Source organism: Colletotrichum chrysophilum, assembly GCF_026319265.1.
Source record: "Colletotrichum chrysophilum strain AFK26 chromosome Unknown scaffold_113, whole genome shotgun sequence".
Lineage (NCBI taxonomy): Eukaryota > Fungi > Ascomycota > Sordariomycetes > Glomerellales > Glomerellaceae > Colletotrichum > Colletotrichum chrysophilum.
This window is the reverse complement of record NW_026517400.1, coordinates 19,435-40,537: the sequence shown is the minus strand read 5'-3', so window position 1 is coordinate 40,537 and position 21,103 is coordinate 19,435. Positions and strand designations below refer to the sequence as shown.

Here is a 21,103-nt window from a genome sequence, read left to right as displayed (position 1 = left end):
TCCATGGTCATCCCACCGAGGGGCAAGGAGAGGAATATGTAATGCGGCTCGCCGCCCGTCCCATTTGCGAACAACCTTTGGTTCTCCTTTTGGGAGTTTGCTGCAACACCAAGGCCCCTTTTGCGTCTGTACCTTCGCTTCTTCCAGGCCACGCGCTGTTTCTTTTCTTTTCATTCTTCGGATTGAATCCCTTCTTTTTGGTTACCCAGTAACCGTCTACTTTCACATTCGCTTCTTTTCATTCGCTCAGGTTCGAATATGGTCTCGAAGACACTCACGCTTTTGGGGTTGGCGGCGGCGGCGGTCGCCAGGGTGCAGTTCTTGGCAAGTCATATGATCTGCGAGACATGGGACGACAGCTAATACTTTGGCTTGTAGGGAGTTGCGATATCCGGTGGTGACTTTGGTTGTGAGATCGATGTAAGTCATGACGTTAGGTCTGGTGTTGATGATGGGTGCTGACGATCCATGACAGGGAAGCTGCCCTACCGGCAAGACCCAGCTGCCTCTCAGCTCTCTCGGCGGCGGTGATGGCGAGGGTCAGATGAATCACTTTGCCAACGATGACAAGCTTAACATGTTCCGCCTGCGTATGCACCCTTAAGTCTGCGATGGATGATCATCCCACTAACACCACTCAGCCGTCGGCTGGCAGTTCCTCGTCAACAATCAGCTCGGAGGCACCCTCAACGCCGGCAACCTGGGAAAATACGATCAAGTAATGCAAAAGTGCCTCGCGACCGGCGCCTACTGTATGCTCGACATCCACAACTTCGCGCGATGGAACGGCGGCATCATCGGGCAGGGAGGACCGACGGACGACCAGTTCGTGTCTCTGTGGACGCAGCTGGCGACGAAGTACAAGGACAACGAGAAGGTCGTCTTCGAGCTCATGAACGAGCCCCACGACCTCGACGTCAAGATCTGGGCCGCGACTTGCCAGAAGGTCGTCACGGCGATTCGCGGAGCCGGCGCAACGAAGCAGATGATCCTGCTGCCCGGCACCAACTTCAACTCGGCCGAGTTCCTCGTCAGCAGCGGCAGCGCGGATGCGTTGATGGCCATCACGAACCCCGACGGCACTACCGACAACCTCATCATCGACGTGCACAAGTACCTGGACGAGGACAACAGCGGCACGCACAAGCCGTGCACGACGGATAATGTGGAGAGTTTCAGGACTGTTGCTGAGTATCTGCGGTCCAAGGGCCGTAAGGGGCTGGTCAGCGAGACAGGAGCCTCGAGTGATTCTTCGGTAAGTTTCAGATGATTTTCCCGTATGATCGACGCAACCGAGAGCATAGGGCTGACATATACCAGTGCTTCACGGCTTTCTGCGCGCAGAACACCTTCATCAACCAGAACTCGGACGTGTTCATTGGCCTCGTCGGGTGGGCCGCCGGCAGCTTCGGCACCGACTACGTCCTCAGCTTGACGCCGAAGAAGTCCGGCAACAGCTACACGGACAACGATCTCATGAAGCAGTGTGTTCTCGCGACGTGGAATACCGAGCTGAACGTGACAACGCCCGTTTCGGCCCAGCCTTCAAAGCCGGTAGCCTCTGCGAAGCCGAGTGCAGCCCCAAGTTCAGTGCCTGCGTCCGTACCCATCTCCGCTCCGGACTCGGCGCCTACCTCGGCTCCCACCGCAGCGCCGGTTACCAGTGATGATGGCTCGGCTATCCTGCCTCCGACTACTGTCATGACCGTGCCGACAACTTTATTGATTGACACGTCGACCCCGACACCGCCTGCTCCCACCGGGACTCGTGGCCGTAATGGAACGACTACAACGAGCACGCCGTCGCTGCCTACTGCGGCCGGCGCTCGGGTTGATGCTATGGGAAGCCTGGTTGGCTTCGGTTTGGCGGTGGCAATGATGTTGTAAAGATACCAAGTTTAAAAATATTCAAAACATTGTTCTTATATTTTGTCTCTATGATTCCACGCACGCAGATGTGGTTTATTTCTTCGTTGCCGTCAAATGCGACAACAAATATAAGCGAGGCAAGATTTGCCAATGTCCACAGTGCTCTGATGAGAAGACAGTCTTTCCGTCGAAGAGAAGATAAAGATCATGATACGAGCAGCGGATACGAGTGAAAGGGTCTGTTGGGTATATTGCAACTACTTGAAGACTGCTCCAGGAATCTCTACCGCAGACCTCTTGGTTTTGTTTCATGGGTCTCTATACGTTGTCCGCCATCACCCATTAAGCAGAGAAAGTAAAGAGGAGGTCATCTCCTGTCCACGAGTTTGTCACCTCCATCTTGACAAGTTTCTTGTTGATGTCGAAGTCCGCAATAGCGCCCGTGATGGAAGCGGCAAAGATGGTCTTTCCGAGTCTGGCCCAGCATGCCTTCTGAGCGCTGCCGCCGTCCGTAGCCGACACCTCGAAATTTCCCCTGGGGCCCTTGTTCAACTCCGTGCGGCAGTCCGCGAGGGCCTTGTTCATGTCTTCGTTTTGGATCCAGGTGGCCGCCACTTCCTTCAGCTCGGCCGGCTGAAGGGATGCCATCGTCCAGCACTCCTTGAGGACCTCGCGCATCTTGAGACGCGGCTTGGTGGTATCGAACGCGTTCTGGGCGTTGTGGACGGTCAGGCGCTTGGCTGTGGTGTCGACCTCCACGTAGTCGAGGTTCTTGCGGTCGCCGTCGTCGTCGAATTTGGCGTACCCGTCGCCGTAGACGGCAAAGTCCCACACCTGGCCGCCTCGAGACTTTGTGACGTCCACCCAGTAGGCGTTGTTTTTCTGTGTTTTTGTCAGCGACCGGTTGTCGATTAGAGCTGATGGATACTCACAGCGAACGGACGGATAACTGCCGCGGAGGTCAGCGGAATGACCGCGAGCAGAAAAGCGCAAAGGTGTTGGAAAAGCATATTGAGCTAAAAGATTGAATATGGTCAGATATTAGGTGGTAGCTGCGCGAGAGCTGCGCGAAGGTCAAAAGAAATGAGTGACGGGTGTTTGGGGCATCGAGATAACTCTAAAATGCGAACAGAGTCCAAATGTTATATACCGACTGATTGCCGTCTATGACATACTCCAAGGATAGGATGAGTTGCCAACCGTACAAGCAATCTCATTAAAGTCGTAATCCGCTGAAGCAGGGCGTCCTACTGGGCAGAGCTCTTGAAACTGGGTAGTTTTTCCTAACTTAGCCTTCTTTAGCCAAGAGTACTATGCAGTTCATCCAGTTAGAATGTCTCTTAGGGGTAGTGCGGGGGGTCTGTGGATTAGGAACACAACCAGAATATCCTGTACTGATTTTAGAACATGGGGAGACGGCCCCGCCGAAGTCAGTTCATGCCTGGCGACTCACTTGGAGGTTAGTGACAGGTTTGTGACTCAGGGAACCAGATGGGGACATCTTCACACATTGGTTGTAGCTTTGACCCTAGAACGAATTCTGCGAAGTCAAGTCGGGATATGTGCGGAAATTCTCGCGCTGTTTCTTGCTTGTCTCAAGGCTAATGCGAAGAATAGCAGTGGATGTGAAAGTCGAAGAAGGATTTTGGTCAATGTACGACTGGAGTCATGATCGATGGCATTCTAAATCTGTGACAGCTGAAGTGGGAAGCAATCTAAGGTGGATCCCCGCCCAGAGAGACAATGGGATGAATTCTGGCAACTAACAGCTTAAACTTTGTTAAAAAACCCCACTGGTCCCATTGCCAGGATACGCGTATATTCATTCGCTCCCTCTCCCTGTGTATTGTACTGCGCCAACACCGGGACCTTCAGAGAGTCTGTGCACCAAGAGCCATGACAAGTTGCGGCATGCCCCTGTGGACTGATAAAGACTAGTTCCCGTCCATCCCGGGGCGTGTCAAGTCAGTATCCGATGAATTCTCAGTATTATGGCGTGCCTTCTGCCGTAATTGTCAGTTCGATATGAATACGGCGCCTTGTTAGGCTGAACCTCCATTCCAGGGGAAGGGAAAGAGGTCAAGTTCCATCGTGCGCAGAATTGGTCCCGTGTACTGCTCTTTTCTTCGGTCTCGGCTTCGCGTAATTATTACCCAGTAGCGGTCTTGGTAATGATTTGATAGAGGCTACACAATTCTAAGGGTCCCATTCTACCGGACGTAAGAGAAGTGCGTCTGTCAGCTTCATGTGGCTTCTTCGGCACACTGTACGATGACGGGTCAAGGAGTTCCATCGGCACGAGGGCGACAAATCGATGATAAGATGGAATATCTAGGGAAAAAGGAGGAGGTTCACAAGAATCCCAAGCAGATTGGGGTTCTATTCTATCACCCATCCTGCTACCAAGATACTCATGGCGCCCCGCTCATCTCTATCGCTTAATCTTTCGGCAGCGGCCGATCCCGTTGGCATGCCGCTATTCCCAGACAGCACCCTGGAAGGGCGGTTGGCCCATAGGTACATAGGTGGGGGTCATGATCCAGCCCTATAAGTGACAGGTCAACAGACGGCCATTCCGAGATAGTGCGAAACTTCTAGCGACGGTGCTCATCAATATGCTCCGGCTGAATTTCGCATCTTGGCTCTGGAAACAGCTTCGGCAATCTGCTGCCTATCTAGAGGCTGCCAAGAGATTCTCAAGCCTACCTCACTCCCTTAGCCTTTATTTTTTTCATGTGACTATAATAGGCAGATATGCAACAAACATGAATTGCGAAGTTTATTGCTTCCTTCATGTCCATGGAAGAGACGGTCGAATCTCTATGGTACGTTGTACCTGAAGTTTCGGGTGCATGACGTATATTTTTGTTTGCTCGTAAGTTGTAGCATAGCTGACAAATGGCCTTGAAGCCTTTCATTTCTATTGACCTGCTTTGCAATTGCATGCTAATTGCGACGTGTCATGTGTCTACTTCCCGTTGCTTTGATCTTGAGGGAATTCGTTGCCTTCTGAGAAGGCTGAGGAGTGTGAGAAGCGCTCCTCCAAATCCCACCTGTGATATGCTGAGTATTGTTTTGCTAAATTCACTGCTTCATGGACGGCTCGCATAACTGATCCAGTCTGGTCAGAGCTGAAAACGCCGCTGCCGAGGCGAGTGATGTTTCCGGGTAAAGCTCCCGCACCTGCGTCCACCATGAAAACTTCATTAAGGTTGCGAATACCAGCTTTGATGGCATCTTCCTTCAAATCGTTATCAGATAGATGGTTCCGTTGGATGCAAAGCCACCCAAGACAGCAACTGCGATCGGTGCAAGCTTTAAGATGAGTAGAATTCAAATGCCCTACACATTCGATGACGGCTTTGATGATCTCCACAAATCTGCTGAACTCAAATCTTTGACCGCATTCATACCGGTAGTTTTCTTTGAAGTTCTGTACTTGTCGAGATATGGCTTCAAGAATGTCGTGTCTACCGGAAAGGCAGAAAGTAAGCACGATTGTGCGGATCTCTGTCTTGGAAGTGTCCGGCGTGAAGCAGAGATCTGCGGACCAGCAGACAACCAGACGATGGTCTGGGCTCATTGGGCCTCGATCGACATTTGCCAGAGTATCCATCATTGAATCAAGGGCATAATTCTGCATGACCATTTCCAGAGCAAATCGAAGCATTGACCTTGCTTTCCAAAGGGCATTCGTTGCTAAAAGGTCGAGAGCTCTACCATCGGACGTTCTAGAGGACGTCAAAATGGCGTCCAGTGCTCCCCTGCTGCCTTCAGTATTTGGTGTCAGAATAGGAGGGGCATTCAGCTGCGGAACGGCAAGACCAAGATATTGGTGAGATACTGACTGCACCATTGCGTTGGCGGCGTTAGCGTCGATGAAAAATTGTCCGCTTACTTCTCTGCTTTGAAGAAGTGTGCTGATAGTATCATGAAATAGCTGAGCTACCCACGCAGAGGAAATTTCGGATGGGTCGACTCTAGTGCCGTGAATTGCAGATCGAGATATCAATCCGTTTGCCGGCACGATTTCCACTAGAAATCCGCAATGACGAAAGATAATTCGAGAGAACTTCTCCCAGTCACCCCAAATTTGAAATCTTCGGTCGTTTATGGTTCTAGCAGACACATCGGTGTTGTAGAACTGCGAACGGCCATTAAGACTGTCTTCGGGTATGGGAATCGCTACTGCTTCCCACAGCTCACGGAGTTGAAATTCTGTTCTGTTCCGCGAGCCGACTATCCATGAAAGAAACTTTCTGGCATTCAGAAGATGATGACGAGCTTGGGGATCTTGAAGGTTTTGGGGCTGGACGTGCAAAAAGAACTGTTTCAATGCAAGTGACTTGTCAAGTGATATTTTCACATCACTCATTGTGAAGCCGTAGCTGCTTCTGAAAAGCGTCTCAAGCTGTTCAAAGACCAAGACCACCCAGAGAATGACACCGCGTGCCTTGTCGCTGAGATATTTCTGAAGATCATTCATATATCCTGTTTGTGGATGTGACATTGAATGATTGGATGTGCTGTGTAATTGGCGCATATCTTCTTCCTCGGTGTTGAGGCTGTTCGGATTTATATTGAGTCTGCGGATGCCACTTTCGATCAGGACTGATATGTCGACATGGTTATGTTGCTCTGTAACAATGCGATATATCCTTGTATAGCGGAGCCTGCTCATGATTTCGGGTGTAGGTCTGCTGAGCAAGACTGTGCGAACTCGCCTTGGCGACTTGGCAGTTATTCTTAGTAACATGTCCAAAACAGATGATCTTGATGGGCCGTGTATTCGATCGTCCTCAGGTTCATCTAGACCGTCTATGACGGCTACTATGTCCGGAGTAGTCGAATCTGACAAGAGCAATTCAAGAATCGCTTGAAGAGTATTGAAGTCCCATAAACATGGACGACCGTAGTTGGAAATCAAGGATCGATGCTGATGTCGTATCGTGCAAAACATTGAGATGCTCTCCTCCAAGATTTTCCGAATGAGGGATCTCAGCATCGCCGCATGCTGTCTGTCACTTGATGACTCCCTTGAAGTGTAAAACCAGCTGTAAACTATGGGACAATGTGCCGATGTGTCTCTCTGAATGGGCGGTATTAACCGAAGGAGGCTCTTCTTGATCGATTTGGCCAAAACTGATTTGCCACTTCCTGGTTTGCCGCGAATCCAGAGTAGACCGCCGCAGTCTTTCCATTTCAAAAATTGCCGATGGCTCCAAAGCCAATCATTGGTTTCTGGGGATGCGTCGGGTATTCCATATTGATATCTTTCTTGACTCCGGAAACCCTGTATACACTCTATATAGATGTTAGACTCAGTGGGGATATGTATCGGCGGAAGTCACGAAGAGTATTCGTGGGACTGACCTTCGTATTCTGTCATTTCATCAACCCACGGATGATGCGAGGCCCGTTCCAACTCTGCTACTCGGGTCGAATCGAAGTATTGACGCACGAAAGAATCCGGACGGGCACTGCACAGCTTTGTAGAAAGGACAGAAACTGTTGATAGTCCTGCACTTTCACGACTTCCACAGCGTCCAGTACGAGGGTAATTTGACACGCTTGTCGCCTTCCTTTCTCAAGAATACCTTTGACCAACTGACCGGAGCTCAAGAAATCGCCGTCACTAAGGAACTTGGTTTGTCTGTAAAATGAAGATTGACTCCCGGAAGCCCCCCCCCGGAAGCGTCGTTATGACCAGATCATGGTCCCATTCCATAGCGTCACAGAACATCTTGAAAGAACGCCGGTGGTTCGACGGAAGGGAAACCACAAAATGTGCGACTGCTGACTCCGAACGGCAAGTCAAAACAAGAAGTAATGCAAAAACACTCCAAAGAATTCGAGACGGGTGTATCCTACCATGGTCGACGGTATCGAAAGTTGTTGAACGCGGATTCAACAAAGAGAACAAAGAAAGATATGTCCTAATGTCGTGACTCTGCATAGGGCGAAATTCTGCGACATGCAACGCCAGCTGACTTGGAGATTGGGCCGCTTGTGACCTTCTTCGGTACCACAGTATAGGAGTATCTAACTCTCGAGGCTTTCGCAACCATTTTTGTGTGACGGTGCAGTGGTCAAACCATGATAGATCTTCTTCGTTGGTCGCGGATGCCTTCAGCTCGTTGTACGCTTTCTGTATTGTGTAGCCAAAAAATGTGACCTTTTTGAGCGCGTCGGTAAGACCCAGAGCCTGGGCCACTTTTGGAGGGCCTATGAGCAACTCTGGACCAGTGAGAACTAAACCCTCGAGGCACGGCGAAATCCCTCTGCCTGTGGTGGTGAACATCAGTTTCATTGTACGGTAGCTCCCGAGGAACTTATTGAACAGCTTCATGAGTTGTGAAGTCTCGCTATTCCTGTCGCGATCTGGGCGAAAACAACCCACTCCATCCACTACAAGCAGAACGCGCTTGGTTGGTGAATTTTGACCAACAGTCTCTAGAGTCAACTGTAGAACTTGCGAAAATAGACCGAAGTGTGATCCATCCTCTCGACAAGTCTTAATACTCTTGTAGAACAATCTCTGTATTTGCGGAAGAACGGTGTCTTGGAGGCTGGGATGGACGAGGAGGGTATACGCCAGACCTCCTACTACATCCGCAACACTGTGTCGCTGATGACAGAAAATGTAAGCCACCAAGAGGTCTTGGCGCTTGGGACACGAATCGATATGCTCGAGCATTTTCGCCGATAAAATGGGATGGCCTACTCCGGTCTCGTCCTGTATCCAAATAGATCTGGAGCCATTGTCGTCAAGCCAGTCATTGAGGAATTTGCCCTCGGCGAGCAGATCGTTGAAGGCTGTCTGCCATGATTGTAGGTTATCCTGTTTGATGGCATCCTTCTTGTCGCAGGGATCGGTGTCGGATAAATACGTCAAGAACTCGTCGTCGGTAAAGTCGGTCCCAACGCCCCTTAAAGAGTCCGACTTGCGCTTTTCTAGATTGAAACAGTATTAGCTAGACCCAATATCTTAGTGGAACTCCCCGATTTTCATCTTACGTCCACACAAATTGTAAATGACATCCCCCAGATGTAGCCTGGTGTTATCTCCGAAGTGCGAGCCAGAGATCGCGTGCGACGAATTCAGGCGCGACGGCTGTGACGGGGTCTGGAATGTCTGTCCGTGTCCCTCTGCACTCATGACCGTCTTGAGTCATCCGTGATCTCGGTAAATTCGACTCTTGGGTGTGGGCAGTGGGCGTGTCACAGGTCGAAAACGTGGTGAAGGAGGGAGCGCCTGTCCCCGCGCGGAATTACGGTGCTCACGAATGAGCTTTCGCGGACAAGAATCTCCCAAATTTGGAAGCAAGTCTCACCTGACATCAATCACGTGGTAAATAATCATCGGGCTGGTCGTCGGGTACCGTAAGCGACCTGCATGCGAAATGGCTGAAACTACGCAGGTGCGGGGAGAAGAGCCTCATCACAACTACGAGCAGTGGTATGGCCGCTGCCTATTCTCGATACATCTTTATCCAGCAGATGTTTGCGGACATTAGACGCTGATCAACAATGGTACGTAACTTACTGCTTCTTGAATTCGTATCTAACCGGACTCTGACGTTACGTTTAGGCCGAAGCGATTGGGACCACAGCAAGTGTCCTCGGATTGGCGAGTGCCGTCATGGCGGTCACGGAGCGCGTAGTCAACGCCATCAAGAATGTCCGAAGCGCTCCTCAAACGATCGAAACCGTTGCTTCCATTCTATGCAACACCGACCGCACCCTCCAGTCTATTAGACAAACGCCTAGTCTGGACGACAATAACCTTATTGCAGACCAACTGAGGAACATTGAAGGTATTCTGGTGGATATCGAAACCCTTCTGAAAACTTTACAACAGCAGCAAAGGAACAGTAAGACGCACAATATTCTCCTTGCGCTCAGGGATCCTACGGGGAAAAACAATAAACTCGACGAGCTGTTGGGCCGTCTTGACACGGCGAATCTCCATCTGTTGATTCAAATGGGGATATCCCATGTGGGCACTACGGAAGGGGTAACTACAGAGCTCGCGACGGCTCACAAAGCTTTGCTGGAAGTCAAGACCACTGGGGAGGAAACCAACGTTCTGCTGAAAGACAGTATCGCGCTTTTGAGCAACCAGATGGGTCAAAGTCGTGTGATACCATCCACTTACCGCAATGGTAGAGTTTCCCTTCCACACTACGTTGTTGATCACGAAGTTGGACGCAATCCCCTAACTTGATTTAGACCAAGGCCTGAACGTGCCAAATCAAACCCGCGAGTTGTTGCTGGAGATAGAGCCAAGGACCAGAAGCGGGGACCACTGTTCGAAACCAGGGCCTGAAGAGGGTGACTTGGATAGCCATCTGACCTGGCGCCGGAACCTTACTGGTGACAAAGCCAAAGTAATTGCGGGAAACTTGTGCTTGGGCACAATTGCCAACACTGATACCTCAGTAGTGAGGTCTACCGTGACTGATAGCACATTCGGGAACGGTCTGCGATTCATCAACGGAAATGTGTCAATGAGTGGAGATCAGGTGAGCTTTGCTCAAGACTTTTGGAAGGATTGATTGAAAGACAGCATGGCAATGTGCATGAGTTCATTTCAAAACACGATCCAGCTCTTGCGGTGGCATGTATTGTAGACGCACCCTGGCTTTGCAGAGAGCATCGACCTAACAAGCTCGTAATGACACCCGAGATAACATTGTGGTCATACACTTGGGCCAAAACGTTTCAGTGCAGGCACCATCAGGTCTTTGACTGTTATCAAGTTGCCGCATTACAAAAGTCGACGCGGGAAATCGGCATTGTCAGCTCTCTTGAGGTGAAATATTGATTTTAGACTGGCCCGGATATTTACTCCGACAATGTTGATTAGAATTGCAAGGAAACATCCACCGAAATATAAGACGTGGAGGCTTTTCATGCTCAAAATTGTTCTGAAACCGAGTCTAGATCTGCAAGGCTAATTGCACATAGGCTCGATCGTACAGCCTCTTCACAGAACTACAGGTATCAATTTTGCCTTCTCGCATCTGATCCACACATTTGGGAAGCGATATGTTGCATAAACCTTCACGTCTTCTTCCCAGATCACTTTCTTGCGCGAAGCAGACATTTCTACGTCAAGTGCCCATGCCAACTTGGCAAGTATAAGACGTAGCTCCGTGTACGCAATGGTTGCGCCAGTGCACCGTCGTGGGCCAATCGAAAAGGGCATGACGGCGTGCTTGGTGTCGTTACTGAACCGTCGATCATACCATTGATGGGTGTCTTGTAGGAATCTCTCGGGGTGGAACTCTCGTGGTAAGAAATAATAATCAGGGCTGCGAGCTGCCGCGAAGTTGCAAGTCTGTACAGTGACCTATGTTCACAGTAAGTCTCAGACTCTCAAAACGGACGGATACGAGTAACATACCCCTGAGGGTACGAAATGACCATCGACTTCTGCACCTGGGCTGTACCTTGGCAGGCCGAACGGCGCTGGTGTCACGAGACGCAAATCCTCCTCAATTACGGCATTAAGGTAAGGACATGCAGACTGGCATGCCTCCACTGTGATGTCGTCGTAGCTTTCGAACGTGGTCCGAACCTCTTCCTGTAATCGCTTCATTGTCTCCGGCGAATCGCACAAAAGCAAAATTGACGAAATAATTGCGTTTGTGACCGGACCCAAAGCTCCTGCCATGAGTGAGTTGGCTTGGGCAACGATCCAGTCGTCGCTGCGCTTCTTGCTTTCTTGTGACACGATTGACCCCTCGAGGGGTATGATGGGTTCCAAGAGGTCTAGATGTCGGACTTTGCCACCTTTTGCAATCCGCGCGCGTGCGTACCCTTGGACAGTTTTGCCGAAGGTGGATATGCCCGATGCTAAAGCCCATGGAATCAAGCAGACGAATAGAGGGAACTTCAGGAGTGGAAACCGTTTCAGTGCCACGATCACTGCTCCCAGATACGACATCTTCCGCGATGCGATTACATCCGGCGTAGGATCTCCTATGATGGGAAAAGTTAGTTAGCCAACTACTTTCTTGTAGTGTCAACTTGGAGCCTCACCGGACTTCATGATCTTCGCCTCCCTGTTATACACCAACTCTCCGGAAATGTCATGGGCGAAGTAATCGACCCACTAGCTGAAGTCAACGGTGCGAATTATGTGGTTGTCACCTTCGAGGAATTACCTCTGTTAAGTTGACTTCGCCCCGTCTCTCAAGTTGCGTGACAAACTCGTCAACAACCTGGTGAATCACACCATGACAGCCCTGGAGAACGCGCGAGCTAAAGGATGGTTGCAGTGCACGCGCAACCTGAGCATGAGTTTCGGGGTTCCTCTCAGCGGCGACACCTAGGTCAGGAAACCCAGTAAATTCTGACAAGTCTTGCATGTCAGTTTTGACGAAGATCTCTCGCCGCCTAATGGTGCTTCCATAAATGTCTTTATAGGCCTGTGGTGTACGAAACACCAAATCGTTTGGCGCAATTCTAACAACATCGCCTGTTCTAGTCAGCATGGGGTTTCGCGAGAGGTGGTGCGTAATTTGATACCGTAAATCTGAAATTGCTGTTCAATTATCCAAGGATATCTTCCGGAAAGCCTAGCCGAGCCCTCCTGGTCAGCCGTATTCTGATGCTACATAGAGTCATAGAGGAAGGCATACCAGGCGTATATGTACCATAGATTGGATACGGCAGCAATTCTAGGTCCAGGATACTTTGATAATGAATGAAACCATAGGAGATATATCCCACGAATTGTAGCGTATATTACAGCCGCGCTGAGAACGATTGCCAGCGGTATCAATATCATGATGGAGTTTATGGTCTTTTTAGTGATTATTCCTCCAGAGAGAAAAGAGCCAGGAGCTCGTAGTAATGAAAAGCGTTCCCACCCCGTATTTAATCCAAGGGTGTAAGTCAAGCGCTACCCTTCTTCCAGTGTTTATCGGGTGATAAGATCTTTTCGACCCATGAGACGCATGGGTAGGGGTACTGGGAATCGCATGTTGAATTCCCATGTGCAGTAGTAAAGCTATGTGCACCTTTGCAATCGTGAATTAGTCTGGAATAGTCCCGTCCGAGAGTTCCGAGTTGCGTTGAACCCCAAAGTTTCTTTAGCGGTCTAATGATTAAGGCCTAGCTAATCATGCGATCGGGTAATAAAACCAAATGGTCAACAGTCCAAGGTTCATTGAGCGTGACCGAACTTGTCGATATTTGAACGGTCTCTTTTGTCAAATTGTTCTTATTCCAACTATGAAGTGCTCAAGTGGTGCTATGAGTGACGGCGGCGGGTCTTGAATGTCGGAGGTAGGGCGGTGCGGGTCGGTGGGCATGTGCCGGTGGGCGCAAACCGGTTTGCCAAGCCGGTGGCGCCCCGGCTCCGTTGATCCTCTTCGTTCTTCGCACCTTTCGTGTGGGGGACGACCGAGTCAAGTTGTCTGTCGGGCCTTTTTGCAGACTTTATGAGAGCAGATAATGCGAAATGCTGCAGTTAATACCCATGGGTAGGCCTGTCATGCACCTCGCAATCTTCACCATCTTTCTGGCCTGTGCAGTTGTGCGTTCATACCGGCGCCAGGGCGCTGGCGGGCAAAATACTCTTAGGTCTTCGACAAACTTTATCTTCGCAGATTACTGCTACTTTTCACCCTACACAAAAAGCGCAATTGAGTTTGCCTGCGCTCTGGTTCACGATCTCTTGCGGCCTTAACGCCTATCAAGGCTTCAGCTACAAAGCTAAGCAAAGCTGATGGCAAAACGTGCAGCGTCCTGACCTGGCATATGAAGAGTGTGTGGGTGAAGTGAATGAAAATGGTGATATTGGGAGATTTTCACTGCGTGAACACATAGAAATTGACTGAGATACAGTACAAGAACCCGCGTTTCAACAAAATTGCCCCAAGCCACCAGGATCTGTTTCTGGCAGAGCTTCCTCGCTGACGAGCACTGAGAGAATTGCTCATCTAACTGTGTAAAATTCAACATGCCGCCGAGCCCATGTAGCCCAAAAATGAAGCAGAGCCATGTAGTCTGCATTGCGTGGTCGGCTGGGTGTAGGCAAAATCAAAATTACCATCATGAAGCTCCAACAAATACATCTGATGTGAGAGCCGTATTTACAGACTTGGAAAGGTTTGGAAAAAGGGGCACGTAATTTCATGATGTGCTCCGTCAAATCGTGGCCTGTGAAAACCATGTCTAAGGCCTTAGGTGCATGATTCATGTCGGGATTCAGTAAGTCGTCGTGGGCGCGTGAAGTTGGTCCCTACTTCCACGTACTCAACTCAGTAGTCGGAGGAAATCCAGCCAGTTTTCCGTGGATTATCGGAAGTAAGGAGTGCCGGTCTGAGTCGAAGTAGGTGGCCGGTATCTCTTGGTCGTGGCTGCAGGGCGACGTGGGCCCAAATCCTCTCACCCGGTTAGAGGCCCGTCCAACGGGTTGGACACCAAGAACTTCCCGCGGCAGGTGAACTATGTACAGTGTTGCAGTGCTATTCTATGACCACATTGTCAATTCCGTGCGCCATTGATCTGGTCCTTGTGCCGTAGGCGGAAAGCCAGCAGCATGGGAGTTTGCTGAAAGTTGTGGTAGCTTTGTGCCTGCTGGGGTTGAGGTGCACCCTCGAAAGCTGGCTCCCGCATGGCATCCAGAACCAATCCGTTCTTGAAGAAAGGCTCCATTAGTGACCAGAAGGGTCGGTGGAACACCCACTTTTGCAAGGTCAGTGTCTGTTCAAGAGATGCACGAGAAATTGAAAACTTACTAGTGGCTCTGGCTGTCCACGTACAGCCTCACTCTTTGACGGTGGGACGTTAAGATACTTTGGAATCTTGATGTAGGTGCTTAGCTGCTGCTTGCCGGTGTTGGGATCCTCGTAAATCTCCATGCCGCGATGGCCGGCCGGTTTTGAGAATGCGGGGTGAAGGTCAACGACCACGACACTGTCAGATGTCAGCAGATATTATGTGTTTTGCAGTCGAAAATGCTGACCGTCCACCGGGCTTCAGCATTAGTGGCAGAGCCTTGGCGACCGGATCTAGTGAAGGTAGAGATTTGAGTGTTGTGCTGATGGTTATGATGTCAAATCGCCTGTTCGCAGTTACTTAGCAGGTGAATGCAGCGGTGTTGGGAGAGATAGGATTACTCCTTGTTCTCCATGTAGGCGGCCATGTCATGGTAATTCATAAGATCGATTTTGCCATATTCGATTTTGCCTTTGAGCGTCTCTCGTTTACTTCGCTCGCGGCCTTTCTCAAGCATGGCTTCTGAGAAGTCAAGGCCGGTCACATGGGCACCCTTTTTCGCGAACATGCGCGCAATTATACCGCTGCAAAATGGCAAGGTCAGCTTGCTTGCGCGTTTCGCGCGTCGCAATTTCAGCTGCTCACCTCCCTGCGCCCAGATCAAGGACGGTCTCGCCCTCTTTCCAGGCGGCCAGGCCGTCAGTAGTCTTGGTTTCAGTTGCGAGCTCCCACACGACAGGCAGCAGACACTGGGTGAACATATCGCTGCCATCGTCTTCGCCGGGGGTGTGGAAGGTCTCCCACTCGTTAGCAATATTGTCCCAGGCCTGCAGGTTGTCTCTGGCGTAGGCGGCCTGGTCTGCCTGGGAGACGTTTGCGCCGTTGACGAGCACCGGCTGGGCCATGACGACGGTCTTCTCCGGCTCTCTCGGGGCGGCTTTGGTGGGTTCTGTGGTAATGTGAGAGGATGGATGGGGAGAAGAGGATCGCGATGAGGAAAACAGCGAGCGCAAGAAATGCTGCATGAAGCGTACCCCTCTTCGCGGTTTGCTCTTTGTTGGCAGCGATTTCCTGGGCAGGTCAGCAAACGGAAGCGGGTGTGGATGTTTCATCAGGCTCTGACGCGGCGACGCACGGTAGATGTATTCGTATCGCGAGAGAGCTGGCGGTCGAAGTTGAATTGTTCGGAGTCGCAGCAAGGCAGCACCAGCAGCACCGTAAATGGAAAAAAGACGATGACTGACTGCCAGGATGGGATTCCCCACTAAGGTAGGTGAGAATTGAAGGCAGCTGCGAGTGGCTTGACGGGGATGTTGGAAGTCGGCAGGCTGACACCAAGGCAGCTTCCTGTCCATTGTATAAGGTACGTGCACAGCCCCCAAGTCAGGTGTCTGGCTCGCTAGCGCCGCAGCGGCTCGATTCCTCGAGCTCACCTCGAGTCAGCACTGACTGCATGCACTGCGCCTACTTTGTGACTCCCCAGATCAGCCGCCCCGGCCGTGCCTGCCAATGGAAATCGAATGGCACTCGACTTGCGCTGCCCTCGTACGCGGAAGCCACGAGCTGCCATGCAGTATGCCCTTCCACGCCCACCCGCAGCGACCTGAGCATACCGGACAGATATAGCTAGCTCAACTGCAGGACGACTGCAGTACTTATGGTCAGTGAATGACCCCGATTTTCTCCAATTCTGCTCAACCACAAAATTCACTATTGGCTGTTAAAAAGTGTCGATTCTTGCATAGGATCTCTGGTTGGCCAAACCCCGCACCCTCATGTACTGTAGTCCACCAGCAGTTGATGAGATAGCTGATTAGCTCAACAGCTCAACTGCTCTTGCTGCTGATCACGGTATCTACGGCATCGTCCAAGACTTTCCATGCAGCCCCAAACCCCACCTCTGCAGTCTCACACTGCATCAAGCAGAAGCTCGTCGGCCAGCGCACACCAAGCCCACCATGCCTGAGGCACCGTCAAGACTATGGCACCTCGCTCTGCCGTCTCCTAATTATCTGCTTCGTTCGTCTCCTCTATTAATACCGCGCCATCACTAGTGTCAGGTCTCCCGTGCTAGCCTCCAGGATGGTTCAGATGTTTTCCACCGCCAGTCCGGCCCGCTCCAAGGAAATGGATTTCGAAGATCATCCTCGACCAGACGGCCAATCCGCCAAGGCTCAGGGCATCAACTATGAACTCCTCTGCCGGGAAATCAATGACCTAGAACCTCACGAGAAAAGACAGTGGGAGGGCTGGAACGGGAAAGAATTTGCCATTCTGCCTCATACCGATGCCGCCGGGAACACATACTACATTGGCGATCTCTACGAAGGCGTCAGGTGCAAAACACAGTGGGAAATCAAGGAGTCCGTCGTTTTACTCTTTGAAATGGGAGTGCTTCCACTGACACTCCGCCTCGCAGGCCAAAGCCGTACCTGAAATTTATCAAGAGTCTCTCGCAGACATTGCCCCATCTGGCTTATCTGGGCTACTGGATGGAAGTCACCGCTGCACCGCCCAAGTGGAAATATCTGCAGTGTTTCCCAGGGAAGGAACGAGGCCATAGAGAAGAGCGAGCAAAGCGATCTCATGTTTGCGTCGTCGACTACACGGGCAACCAGGCCAAGAAATCACCGGACTTCATCAACGACGTACCCGGGCTGGAACGCTTCCTCCATCATCAACCACAAACCTCCACGACTGCTCAAATTAGGCTCATCGTTGCCGAGGATCTCTCCCGTGATCTTGTCGAGTTGCTGGGCTCCTTCTACGATATTGATCCTCAGTTCTTCCAGTCACACATTGACGACTATCTGTACCACAATCCCCGTGACCCGTGGGTCGAGCTTCCCAGCCTGGATATCGATGCCCGTCAACGCAACCATTTCACTTTGCAGTATCTGCGAGCTCGGTACTTTGAGACCGAGGCAGAGTTCAAAACAGCCGAGTACGACAGCGGCATGTTCAATGTATTGCGGCGCATCGATAGCGATAGGAGCCGCGAACGCTTGAAAGGCGGTCTGCTGGCCAAGACTGGTGACAGCATCACCTTGACACGATCCAAAGCTTCGCTGTGGTGGAAGCCACGCAAGGATGCGTCTGAGCCCGTCACAGGTTTGTTCGACTGGTGCCCTGCGTCAGGTAATGGCTAACCACCCCTACAGCCATCTTGCTTGTCGATCCTACAGTCTCTAGTGGTAAGCCTGTATGGGGCGGCTATCGTCCATTCCAGCAGACTCCCTCCATGAAGACATGGCAGCAAAACGAAACCCAGCCTGTCGATGCACCTCCACAAGGAACATTGTACGACGACGTCGTGTATTGGAGTCAGCGCATGGCTGCCCACGAGCTCGATCTGGTCCGCAAAGACGAGCGCAACATCGCCCTCGGAATGTATCGCTTGGTCATCGTTGACTGGCTGCGGGCCCTGAAATATGTCACGACCACCCTCACTAAGATCGAGTGGGAATTCGAGAAGCCTCACTGGGATGACAACTTCAGCAACATCGATAACATTCTCAAGAAGCTATCCCCATGGCGACGCAATATTGGCTACTACCAGGCCATGATCAGCGAGGCCATAGCGCGCCTGTTTCCTCCCGAGATTCACGCACCTATCCGGGGGATGCAACCTGGCGGCGCCATCATTGAGATGGATAGCCGACCTCCTCAGCCTATCGCGGAAGAGGACAACCACGGCATCCGAGCTCTTTGGACGGATTTCAGGAATGTGAAGCAGCAAATGAACGAAAGCCAAGCTCGCATCCGCACGATCGAGAACATCGCCATGAACGGCATCAACGCCGAGGAAGCCAGGCGAGCAGTGAAGCAAAATGGGAACCTGACCCGACTCACTGGCCTAGCGACCATCTTCATCCCGCTCAACTTCACCTCCAGCTTCCTCAGCATCTCCCCGGACTTCTCCGCGGCCAAGATGAGCTTCTGGCTCTTCTTTGCCATTGGCATTCCTTTGACGCTGGCTGCGCTCTTGATCGTCGACCTGTCGCACCCGAAGGGGAAGGGGTTCTTGGTAAAGAAATGCGGACAGTTGAGGGAGAAATTTGCAAAGAAGAAATTTGACGAGCCGATCCTCCCGACTAGCAACGACACACTACCACCGCGACCGAAACCACCGAGACAGTCGACCATCGAATGGTTCCATTGGTTTGGAAAGCTGAATGATAAACGAAATTGACGATAATGACGAGAAGCATTCTGTATACACACACACATACACACACTTGAGGACTTAGCGGGCATCAGCTTAGCGTTCCATGGCATTCCAGCATATTATGATTGTGTTCTTGAGCAAGTAATGATGACGACCGGACGACATTTACGAGATATGTAACCAAAGATTTTCAGCACCTAGGACATAGGGAATAGAGTTTATATATACAATTGTCAACATCAATAGAATACCTTCACACAGCATTATCTTACCTGTATTTCTGACATCTTCACAAGTCCTATTCAGTCAAGCAGCACTACGCATTCCATTTTCTCTCTGTGAGAGAGGCGCGCTTCCTGCTGGAACATTTGTGTTAACGTTCTGGTGATGTGGAAGCAGCGAGGTAAGGAAGTGAAAAAGATGCAGCAAGATGAAGCCATGAAGTTGCGGATCATCGAGGCCGCCGAGAAGACGCATTCTCGGTCAGACCTAACACACTACCCGCAGACGGGCTTAACCTCGTCGCATTTCAGCTTGCGTTGCCAATATGTGATGCTGTGCCCGAATTCAGATGCACATCACCCGGTTCTATCGGTGAGGGGAAAACCATCCATGATACGAGCGCATGTTGCTGAGGGCCTAAAATCGACAAACCTGAGGCCAGATTTGGCTTGTTCGGTTTGGCAGCAGCGCTGTCCTTCGGGGGATCATCGACCAGTAACACCTATAGATATGGCTATTACACATCTCAGAATCTTTAACATCTTTCTAGCCTATATAACTATACGTCTATACTAGTACTAGGGCGTGGGTAAAACAATCCTTAAGTCCTTAAAAGTTTACCTTCGTAGATTAATAATACTCTTCAGTATTAACCGAAACTAAAATTGAGAGTTTTCTTAAGCTCTAGTTCAAGATTATCATCCATCATTCGATAAATAACCCAGCCAATCATTCTCATGTTCTCAAGAGCAACTAGAAATAAATCGATCGTGCGTGATTATGCTTCTGGGGTATCATCAAATCCATCCTGCTCCACTCCACTCCCTCACCGGCAGCCATGTTTGCTTTGCCGTTCAGTGATATCGCAATTACCCAGAAGCTTCACCACCAGTAAACCCCAGGTGCTGGCAGACCGCTCTTAAACTCCTCACTCAACTTTTCCGAGATGCCCTTGGCGAGAGCTTCCGCCGGAGGAGCACCAGGTCCAGCAGGGGACCTTTTTGAACCAGGGAATCTGCTTGACCGGGTCACATGCCGCCTTCGCAGCCTCAAGGTCTTCGTTGGTAAAAGCCCCCCCCCCAACGACAGCTGCGACAGGCAAGATTTCACTCTGACTGCCCAAGCCAGAAGCGGGCTTCACATTTTCTCCCTTCAACAGGGCAGGCAGCTCAGCTACAGCAGTAGCCCGGGTGTTGGCGATGTGGACCACTTGTTCATGGTTAGACAGCTTTCTTATCAGTCGATACTATGTTACGAACACTCATACTTGTCTGCAATCAACTCGGCAATGCGCTTGCACAGGTCCGGATGAGCTCCGCAGTAGATGATCGGAATACGAGACATATTGGTGCCGAAATTCAGAAGATTGCTTGTGTTGACTGAAGGCTGAGAGACATAAAGATGAAAAAAAGGAGCACTTTAAAGTTTGTAGTCATATTTAAAGACTCAATATCGTCATTCAGTTGTTGCCTGTCTCAACAGTGAAGTTCATCGCCGACCTAGGAAATTGCCATCTTGGGAAACTGCGGTTAGTGTCCTGGTCCCACCTGCAAGGTCCCTGATTCAGGTTGCTTACCTGACTACAAGAAGCCGCTTTGCTGAATGATTCAACTATTTGCCAAAAAGGGCAAAAGAATAGGACGCAGAATGACGCACGTCGGTGGCCTAGATGCAATGACTGGCGTGATTGAGACCGACACCCGTTTGGATTTTTCACAAATCAAGTGCGAACTTGATCTTGATCTCGTTGAACGACCCACATCATGCCACTTCGGGGTCGGTCCGATTCAACAGTAGTCGGATCTTCATTGCTCTTGAAAACTGTCGGCCGCCACTGAGCAGGCGATGTTCTCTCATGCCACCGAGATGGGCTCCGCTTCCGGCCGGTGATGTCGGATATCCGAGCACGAGAATTCGACGTGTGTATGGACTTGTACTTGAGCTTGATGCCAAAAGTTGTAAGAATCTGTTATTGAAAGCCAGCTATGAACAATACACGCCCAGCGTAGTCTGTTGAACAACTCACTCCATCCACCTCATATTAACTTCCGTCACTGAACCCTTAGTCGATCTCCACAGGTCTCTTGTTCACATAATAACCTGGCTTAT

The 21,103-nt window shown here is 50.7% G+C and overlaps 4 protein-coding genes across 4 annotated transcripts; 2 read left to right on the top strand and 2 right to left on the bottom strand.

The window, feature by feature from the left end:
* Positions 1 to 258: 258 nt before the first annotated feature.
* Positions 259 to 1,887, top strand: COL26b_010492 (uncharacterized protein; the record flags this gene model as incomplete). Its single annotated transcript, XM_053183190.1, has 4 exons — positions 259 to 312; positions 476 to 590; positions 642 to 1,255; positions 1,321 to 1,887. The coding sequence occupies 4 exons, from the start codon at positions 259 to 261 to the stop codon at positions 1,885 to 1,887; spliced, it is 1,350 nt and encodes a 449-aa protein (XP_053032837.1).
* A 324-nt stretch (positions 1,888 to 2,211) lies between these two features.
* Positions 2,212 to 2,879, bottom strand: COL26b_010491 (uncharacterized protein; the record flags this gene model as incomplete). Its single annotated transcript, XM_053183189.1, has 2 exons — positions 2,212 to 2,751; positions 2,802 to 2,879. The coding sequence occupies 2 exons, from the start codon at positions 2,877 to 2,879 to the stop codon at positions 2,212 to 2,214; spliced, it is 618 nt and encodes a 205-aa protein (XP_053032836.1).
* An 11,491-nt stretch (positions 2,880 to 14,370) lies between these two features.
* On the bottom strand, positions 14,371 to 15,509 carry COL26b_010490 (uncharacterized protein; the record flags this gene model as incomplete). The annotated part of the gene is made up of 5 exons (XM_053183188.1): positions 14,371 to 14,571; positions 14,625 to 14,802; positions 14,852 to 14,950; positions 15,006 to 15,188; positions 15,250 to 15,509. 5 exons carry the CDS (start codon positions 15,507 to 15,509, stop codon positions 14,371 to 14,373), a joined length of 921 nt encoding a protein of 306 aa, XP_053032835.1.
* A 1,177-nt stretch (positions 15,510 to 16,686) lies between these two features.
* Positions 16,687 to 18,796, top strand: COL26b_010489 (uncharacterized protein; the record flags this gene model as incomplete). Its single annotated transcript, XM_053183187.1, has 3 exons — positions 16,687 to 16,967; positions 17,024 to 17,715; positions 17,766 to 18,796. The coding sequence occupies 3 exons, from the start codon at positions 16,687 to 16,689 to the stop codon at positions 18,794 to 18,796; spliced, it is 2,004 nt and encodes a 667-aa protein (XP_053032834.1).
* Positions 18,797 to 21,103: the final 2,307 nt, after the last annotated feature.